General features: G+C 40.5%; 2 protein-coding genes across 6 annotated transcripts in view; one reads left to right on the top strand and one right to left on the bottom strand.

The window, feature by feature from the left end:
* Nucleotides 1–9,410, top strand: part of CFAP263 (cilia and flagella associated protein 263) — a 32,249-nt gene that overhangs the window by 16,927 nt on the left and 5,912 nt on the right. For 4 of the 5 annotated variants that reach the window (XM_006732794.3, XM_081806511.1, XM_006732793.3 and 1 more), the window contains 2 exons: nucleotides 7,116–7,271; nucleotides 8,232–8,387. In XM_006732794.3, coding sequence (XP_006732857.1) covers nucleotides 7,116–7,271; nucleotides 8,232–8,318 — 243 coding nt within the window. In that variant the 3' untranslated portion in view covers nucleotides 8,319–8,387. Of the gene's footprint in view, nucleotides 1–7,115; nucleotides 7,272–8,231; nucleotides 8,388–9,410 lie in introns of those variants that run through there. The other variant, XM_081806510.1, reaches the window with a different exon arrangement.
* The window catches only part of PRSS54 (serine protease 54), an 11,958-nt gene continuing 11,306 nt past the window's right edge, over nucleotides 8,759–9,410 (bottom strand). The window contains 1 exon segment of the mRNA XM_081806512.1: nucleotides 8,759–9,295. Coding sequence (XP_081662638.1) covers nucleotides 8,759–9,295 — 537 coding nt within the window.

The raw sequence follows: 9,410 nt of genomic DNA, 5'->3' as shown, positions 1-9,410 counted from the left end.
CTCCGATTCCCTTCCTACTATGAATTGCTTTTTAAATCAGCTAAGAGAGGGAGAATATGCAATTTTACTGTTCTTTATAATTATGTACTTAATTACCTTTACGTGCTATTTGTTTTCTTCACATGGTTTTAAGTTACTTTAGCTTAAGCTACTTTCACTAGTTAAACTACTTTCAATAGTTTTCAGCCTGAAGAACTTCCTTTAGTATATCTTATAAGGCAGGTCTGCTTGCAACAAATTCTCTCAGTGTGTGTTTATCTGGGAATGTCTTTATTCTTCATTTAAAAAAATAAAGTTTATTTTATAATTGTTTTAGAAAATTGCGGAGAGTGCAGTGTTCCCAAAAATCTCACACCCATTTTCCCCCATTGTTAACATCTTACAGTGGAATATTTATTAAAATTGACAAACCAATATTGATGCCTTATAATTAACATTTATAATTAATATTATTCATATAGCCTTGGTTTTTACCTGATGTCCTTTTCTGTGCTAGGATCCCATCCAGGATAACACATTACATTCAGTGTCACATCTCCTTAGGTTTCTCTTGGCTGTGACAGTGTCTCAGGCTTGACTTGATGATCTTGACAGTTTTGTGAAGTGGTCAAGTATTTTGTAGAATGTTCCTCTATTAGGATTTGTCTGCTGTCTTTCCTGTGATTAGACTGAGGTTAAATGGTTTTCGGGAGGAAGATCGCAGAGGTGAAGTGCCATTTTCATCACATTATATCAAGGGAGCATACTGTCAACATGACTTACCACTGCTGATGTTAACCTTGATCACCTGCCTGATGTAATATTATAAGGGTTTCTCTGCTGTACAGTTACTCTTTCCTCCAATTTTCAGACTCAACTCTTTGGAAGGATGTTATCATGTGCAGCTCACACTTAAGAAGTGGGGACTTATAAACTATTTGGAATTCTTCTGTCTGGGACATTTGTCTATTCTCCATTTATTTTTTAATCATTTATTTATATCAGTATCAATTCATGGATATTAATTTTAGTATATGTGTTGTTGAAGTGAGCATGGATATTAATTTTATATGTTGGGTTGTAATCTAATACTATTTGTTTTATTATTCACATTGTTTCACCTTGGGCATTGGGAGCTCTTTCAGTTGGCTTCTGCGTCCCTTCGACATACCCCATTTGTGTGTGTGCACGTGTGTGTGAACACTTTTTCTTTTCTGGCACTAGAAAATGCTTGAGACTCATCTCCTATATTTCCTGCTCCAGCCCTAGAATTAGCCATTTCTCCAAGGAGTCCTGGTTCCTTTTATTTGAGAATAGAATTAGAAACCAAAATTTGAGTGTGCTCATTGTTTGTTTTCATTTTTGAAAGATAGTTTTGCTGGATAGAAGATTCTTGTTTGTTTTTTTAGAAGATTCTTGTTTGACAGGTTTTTTTTTTTCATTGAACCCTTAGAATATGTCATCCCACTGCCTTCTGGCCTCCACTGTTTCTGATGAGAAGTCAGCTATTGCTCTTATTTGGTTTCCCTTGAATGTAATAAATTGTTTTCTCACTGCTTTTGATATTTTCTCTTTGCCTGTCATTCAACATTTTGGGTATGATGTGTCTGGGTGTGGATTTCTTTCCAGTTTCCTATTCAGAGTTTGTTGAGCTTCTTGGATGTGTGGCTTATTATTTTTCATCAAAATAATATTTTTCATCAGATTTTGGAAGTTTTCGACCATTATTTCCTTGAATATATTTTCCTTTCTCTTTCTCCTCTCCTTCTGTTACTTCCATTACGTGAATGTTGGTACACTTTGTAGTGTTCCACATATTTCTCTGAGACTAAATTTTTCTTCGTTTTTCTCTGTGTTTTCCATATTGCATGATCTCTATCAGTCTGCCTTCAAGTTTACTGATTGTTCTGCTGACTTAAATCTCTGATCTCCTCTTATGAATTTTTCATTTCAGGTATTGTATTGAAATACTCCAAATTTTCTATTTGTTTTTTTAAAAATAATTTCTCTTTATAGACATTCTCTATTTGATGAAACATTATCATCATATGTTCCTTTAATTCTTTAAAAATGGTCACCTCGGTTCTTTGAACATATTTATAATAACTGCTTTGAAGACTTTGCTAAGTCCACCATCTGGACTCCCTCAGAGGTAGTTTATGTTGCCTCCTTTTTTTCCTGTGTAGGTCACACTTTCCTTTTGCTTAGCCTATCTTGTAATTTTTGTTGAAGACTGGACATTTTAAATATTATAGCAATGTTGGATACTAATTCCACCCACTGCTTGCTTATTAAGTAATTTGGCTGGATTGATTTAGTAAAGTCTATTTCTCCTGCTGTTGGTAGCCTCTGGTATTGCTCCTTAGAGGGGGCAGCCTTGATCATGGATACAGTGTCCCTGACAACCAGGAATGATTGGTGTTTCTGCTGAGTTCTCTTTGACTCTTTCCTTCATCTTCCCACCAAGCTTCTGGCTGGTCTGGTTCTATTGGTATCATACCCAGCTGTTAGCCTTCATTAATTACTAGCTTATTGCTCTGTTGCTTTCAACAACACCCTGGGACAGTAACTGCTGCATATTCTGATCTAATCAAAGTCAGACCCCTTTTCAGGGACCTTTTTGGCAGTCTTTGAGGTTTGCTTCAACCCCAATGGTCTCTTTCTCTGGTTCTGTTATACATCTAGCTGGTCCTCTGTTTTGCTTGTTGCTACTAATATTGTGGAATTATGGTCTCTTAATGGTTCTTTCTCTGGTTCTGTTAAATGTCTAGCTTGTCTGCTGTTTTGGTCTCTTAATGGTCTCTTTTTCTGGTTCTTTTAAACATCTAGCTGGTCTACTGTTTTGCTTGTTGCTACTAATATCATGGAACTTCCAGCTGCCTCTTAATTGCTCACCCCAAAGATCTCCATTGTTTTCCACAAAGTACTTAGGCATAAACTCCCCACACTTTGTTCCAAAGAAAGTCAGTCCTTCCAGGCAGCATTCTAGAGCTCTCTATTTTATAGCCTCTCCCCTTGAGCAAAACTTCTGTACTGCTGCGCTGGATCTGGGGATGGAAACAGTGGCCCACCTGTCTTGTGGTAACAGCCCTGTTCTACAAGTGGGGTGCTGGGTAGGGACTGCAGTTCCTGGGCTTCTCAGCACATCCCTCGTAGCTATAGAACTTCTTTTTTTTTTTTTTTAAAGATTTTATTTATTTATTTGAGAGAGAGAATGAGACAGAGAGAGAGCATGAGAGGGGGGAGGATCAGAGGGAGAAGCAGACTCCCTGCCGAGTAGGGAGCCCGATGCGGGACTCGATCCCGGGACTCCAGGATCATGACCTGAGCCGAAGGCAGTCGCTTAACCAACTGAGCCACCCAGGCGCCCCTAGAACTTATTTTCTTAAAAGATTTTATTTATTTATTTGAGAGAGAGAGAGCATGAGCAAGGGAGGGGCGAGAGAGAGGGAGAAGCAGACTCTCCACTGAGCAGGGAGCCCTATGCAGGGCTCAATCCCGGGACCCTGGGATCATTACCTGAGCTGAAGGCAAACGCTTAGCTGACTGAGCCACCCAGGTGTCCCTGTAGAACTTTTTTTTAATGTCTTGGTTCTTGCTCCTTCATTATATTTTATCTTAAGTATTCTTTAATCATTTTCCTCATAAGAGTGTCCACTGATGGTTCCAGGTCCATGTTTAGATCTCCCTACAGGAATATGTCTATGCTAGACACAGCAGATACTCGCTGAACACTTCTTGACAAGTTTTTATTGCATTCTGATAAGTTAATTAAAAATAATTTGATTGATTTGCTCCAAAGTGAATTAAAGCAGTGCTTCTCAGACTAGAAGGTACAAACCAAACATCTGGGGATTTTGTTAATATGCAGATTCTGATTGGACAGGCCCAAGAATCTTCATTTTTACCAGTTCCCAAGTGATGGCAGTATCCTAGACTGTACTTTGTGAAGCAAGGAACGAAAAGACGGTGCTAAGCTAGGAAGATTCAACAGCATAAAAATGTTAGCTCTGTTTAAGTTGAGGTGTGAAATCATGGTATTCCAATTAAAATAACAAGTTTTTTTTTTTTTAAGGACTTAAATTGGCTCAAAAATTCTTTTGGAAAAATAAATAAGAATATCCCCCAAATTCTTAAGTAGATGAATGGACTAGCTCTACTAGATACTGAAACATGATAAGAAATTACAGTATTTAAAACAAGCTCATGAATAGACTGGCAAATCAAAGAGAAAAGAGAAGTCCTATGATAAGCCCCAATACAGATCACAGAAATGTCATGTATATGATCAAGTAGCTGATAAAGTTTTGATATTGATGCATTTAGTTTATGGTAAAGGTATTGCAGTGGGGCACAACCAGATTATTCAATAAGTGATTTGGGATGACTAGGTAGTCATTTGGGAAAAAACAAAGTTGGAGCTATATATGTTATAGTGAAATTAATCCAGATGTATCAGAGATTTAAATATAAATGATAAAACCATTAAAGTCCTAAACTTAATAGTGGGAAAATTTTTATTATAATCTTGGATCAGGGAGGACTTTTGAAGTATAAAACCCAGAAACCATGAAATCAATGTATATATATAAAAGTAAGTTTTTCTGCATAGCAAAAACCATCATATGCAAAGCCAAAAAATAAATAACTGGAAAAATGTGTTGGCTAATATCACAGGGAGTAAATTTTCTTTTTCTTTTTTTTTTTTTTTAAAGATTTTATTTATTTATTTGAGACAGAGAGAATGAGAGAGAGAGAGCACATGAGAGGGGGGAGGGTCAGAGAGAGAAGCAGGCTCCCTGCCGAGCAGGGAGCCCGATGCGGGACTCGATCCAGGGACTCCAGGATCGTGACCTGAGCCGAAAGCAGTCGCTTAACCAACTGAGCCACCCAGGCGCCCCCAGGGAGTAAATTTTCTTAAAACACAAATATCTTTTACAAATTAGTGGAAAAATCTAACAAAAAAATAGACAAAATGGGCAAAAGATTTATACAGTTTACAGAAAAGCCAGAAAGTTTCAAACTTATGAAAAATATTCTACCTCACTCATAAGGAATGCAGAATAAAACTGTGATGAGAGACTACTTCCCCCTCTCCTAGATTAGCAATGATAAAAAATTTGGTAGGACTGTTGAGAGAATGGTCAAAAACACAGGCAGCCTCAGACATTGGTGCAGAGGCTTAATCGTTAGAGAAGGCAATTTAGCATTCTGTACCAAACATACATATATGCTCGTGGCAGGGCTTCTCAACCTAGACACCACTGACATTTTGGGTCAGCTAATTCCTTCTTGTGGGGGACTGTCCTGTGCCCAGTAGGGTGTTTCGTGGCATCCCTGGCCTCTACCTACTAGGTGTCAGTGGCCCTCCCATAGTTGTGACAACCAAGAATGTCTCCAGACATTGCCATGTCTCCTGGGAGCAAAATTGTCACCCCTGCCCCCCCAGTTGAGAACCACTGTCTTAGAACAGGCAATTTCACTTTCACTAGTTCATCCTACTGATGTACTTGCACATTTACAGTATGACTCCACCCAGAAGATTAGTAATCACAGCATTGTTTATCGTACTAGCAGGAGATTGAGGAGCTGAGTTGACTGTGAGGACTTGTTAAAATTAGGGTACATTTACACAATGGAAAATGATGCAGCTGTTAAAAAGAGGGTTTTTTTAATGTGCTGATACAGCTGGGCTGATATTTATTGAGGGAAAAAAATTGGAGGAGTAAAAGTGAATAGCATTGGCTACTCTTTGGACAAAAAAGGTAAATTTATATGTTTATGTGAGTGTAGATCTCTAGAAGAATATGCAAAACCTAAAAATAGTGTATGCTTCTGGGAAGAACTGTTTGGCTGGGGACAGGGTAGGATGGGAGATTGTCACTGTATACTCTTATACCATTTGAATTGCATGTATTGCCTATTCAAAATAATTGTTAAAATGAAAAATGGGGCGCCTGGGTGGCTCAGTTAGTAAAGCGTCCCACTCACCTTGAGATAGTGCCCAGTGACAGGCTCTATGCTCAGTGGGGAATCTGCTTGAGATTCTCTCTCTCTCCCTCTGCCCCTCCTGCTCATGTACTCTCTCTCTCTCTAAAATAAATAAATCAATCTTTAAAATAAAATAAAAAACAGAAGGACATTGCTAATTCAAAAAATCCACTCAAAAGAAAAAGGCTAGTTAATTTTACTGAATGATCATTTTAAAAATAAAACTTAAAAAGACTGAGATTCCTCAAACAATTGAATAACTATTGATCCAGCAATTCTACTTCTAGGTACATACCCAATATCACTGAAAGCATGAACTTGAAGAGATGTTTGTACACCCATGTTCATAGCAGCACTATTCATGATAGCCAAGGGGTAGAAGCAACCCAAGTGTCCATTGGCAGATGGAGAAGCAAAATGTAGTATATACATACAATGGGATATAGCTCAACCTTAAATAGGAAGGAAATTCTACATATGCTACAACACGGATAAACACTAAAGACATTATACTGGGTGAAATAAGCCAGTCACAAAAGGACAGGTATTATATGATTCCACTTACACGAGGTACTTGAGTGAAATTGATAGAGACGGGAAGTAGATGGGTGGTTGCCAGGACTTAGGGGAAGGGGTTCTGGGGAGTCAGTGTTTCGTGGGTACAGGGGTTTAGTTTTGCAAGATGAAGAAAGTTGTGGAGGTGGATGGTGGTGAAGCTCATACAGCACTGTGAGTATACTGAATGCCACAGAACTGCACAATTAAAAGTGGTCAAAATGGGAAATTTTATGTTACATATGTTTTACAAAAAGACAGGAAAGTGAGTTGAGACTGGTCAAAGCGTACTTAGTACACAGTTTTCCCCCAGAAAACCCACCAAACCTAAGAAATCACAATAAGGAAAAACAAATTCCTTAATAAAGGAAGGACGGAAGAGAAAAAAGTCTGTTTTAGACCGCACTTTAGTGTTTCTGAGCTGGATGAAAACATCACCATTTGTAAAAAAAAAAAAAAAAATCATCATGTTGAAAATTTCAACATTATTTTGAGAACCACATTGAAACTGGGGAGAGATGTCAGGGCCAGTAAGTCCCATAAGCCAGAACTGTCAGGATCCTTGGTTTAATAGGTCCTTCCCAACCCAGGACCGGGCCAAGGCCGAGGCTGTGAACCAGAAGCTCCGCAAACAGCTGGCCGAGTTCCGCGCGCCGCAGGTGATAATGTACGTGCGGGAGAAGGTCTTAAATGGGGACCTGGAGAAGACCATCAAGATGTGGGAAAGGAAAGTGGAGATTGCAGAGGTAAGTCTCAGAGAACCCCAGGACAGGCAGTCTTTTATGTCCTTCACATTCTTGTCTAGGGTTTTGCTTTTCAAGCTAAGAATACCAAAGTTCAGACATGTGATGTCTGTGCGAAATTCCAGCAGTCCCTTCAAGTCTTGTAGGAAAATGAAGGATATTTTAAGAACCTTTTCAGTGTTAGGGACAGGGTCTTTTCAGGTGATCAGGAAGAGACTCGGTAGTAATTGTGTGTTTTTAGTTGCTTGTTTTCTTAATGAATTCTGGAAGTTTCTGAATCCCTTCCCCCACCATTTGGTGATTTAGGGATTGCTACTTTATACATGGAGAAGCCAGTTTTTTTAAAAAAATTAGATAATAATGGATTTTTAATATCACTCAGAACCCGATTCCATGCATTTACATAGTTGCCATGGGTCTTTCATTTTTGATAACCCCACAGCCTTTCCACGTGATACAGTGTGCTCAGAGCACCCTAGCCCCTTGTGAGTGCGGAAGAGAAATGGGAAACGTGCAAAGGGTCAGAATAAAGGAAAGGAAAGCACCAGGTCTGCCACAGGCCGGGTTGCATACTGAGGACACTGGAGACATCAGCAGAGTAGCTCAGAAACCCAGGCAGGTCACTTTGGAAGCCTGGTGTTTTCACATCTAGACCCAGGCTCCTTTTCCCACAGTACTTTCTCCTGCCCTTCCGGTGGCCACTTGGTGGCAGGGAGTGAATTAGGATCCAAACTTAGGCCCGTCAGATTTGGAGCTGAGAAGTAGCACTGCAGGAACCTGCAACTTCTCACTTCACTGAACAGAAACAAGCTCTTTGGAAGAGACTTGCAGCCTGGCACTGCCCCACACAGATTCCTCTGCATCCTCGCAGGGCTAGATGTGGGTTGCATTCTGAAAAATCACAATTGCTTTTTCCCAAATAACCTTCTCCCCACCCCCCCACCCCCTTTTTCCTTTTTGCAGATGTCCTTAAAAGGCTACCGCAAGGCGTGGAATAAAATGAAAACCACCAATGAGCAGTTGCAGGCAATTTGCCCCCCTGAGAAATAGCCAGAGGGAGGCCACGGCTGCAGACCAGAGTGATCCATTAAAGTAATCAGCTCCTTTCCAGTCAAGGGGTCCTCTCACTGTTTCCTGTGCTGCTTGGTGTCCCCGACTCTCCGGCCGGGCACTTCCCTGGCCACATTTGCCCGTGGGGAGTGTTTGCACAGCCTGGCCCCTGGAACCGTTAACACTGAAAGAACCACAGGGCACTCTAATGGTTTGACACTTGTTAGCCCACATTTAGTTCACAAGCACAAAAGAAAGTGACCTTCCCGCGTGTGGGAGTGGGACAGAGAAGAGAGAGCCAGCCCAGTATGCACTGTGGGCCTGTCCGTGGCAGCCCAGGTGTGCCACCTATAAAAAAAACAGACACCAAAACAGCATGGTGGCTGCCTGGCACTCAGCATTCTGAGCTTACTCTTCAGTTGGGAGGGTTAGCTCCTAGACTAGATATCATTGCAAAAGAAAACAAGCACAAAGAAAAACAAGATAATTTCTTGGGGCTGATGTAACCTGTTCTGACCTGAAATAGGCCCACTACCCTCCCCAGCCTCCCCATAATAGTCAGAGTAAATGGGATCTACGGACACAACAGAAGACTTGCCTAATTCCCCTAACCCTTTCTCCTCAAGGTCTGGAGACTCTGTAGAGCTATTTGTTGGGAATGTATATAAGGTGACCTTATTTTGTTCTTGCATGTCTGCTTGGGACTGTTCACCCTGGCCCAGCCCAGAATGTTTTTTCGGTGTCACGATGATATGTGATGAGTAGCTGGGGAAAGGAAATGGTTCCTCCCAGTGGTGGAAGGAAGACAGAGGACGGCTGGTTTTCTTAGTCTTGGACATAATCCAGTCGCTATAGTCTTCCACGTTGATGTACAGAAATAGGCCAGGGCAATTCTCACCACCGTGGGACAAGATTCCTCTCAGCACCCACATATTCAGTTGCTGTAGCTGGCACATCATCGGGTTTCCTGGGTCCCCCTGTGACAAAAGACAGAAGGCTTCAGGTCTTAGAAAAACTTGTTTGTTTTTTAAAATATATCCTTGTGCAATTTACTGTTTGTTCTAGAAATGTTTTACACTAGTTCTCACTGGA

The sequence above is a fragment of the Leptonychotes weddellii genome, chromosome 16 (genome assembly GCF_054177405.1).
Source record: "Leptonychotes weddellii isolate Sample4059 chromosome 16, ASM5417740v2, whole genome shotgun sequence".
Lineage (NCBI taxonomy): Eukaryota > Metazoa > Chordata > Mammalia > Carnivora > Phocidae > Leptonychotes > Leptonychotes weddellii.
Note: the sequence above shows the minus strand (reverse complement) of the source record. Positions and strands in the feature narration are given on the sequence as shown.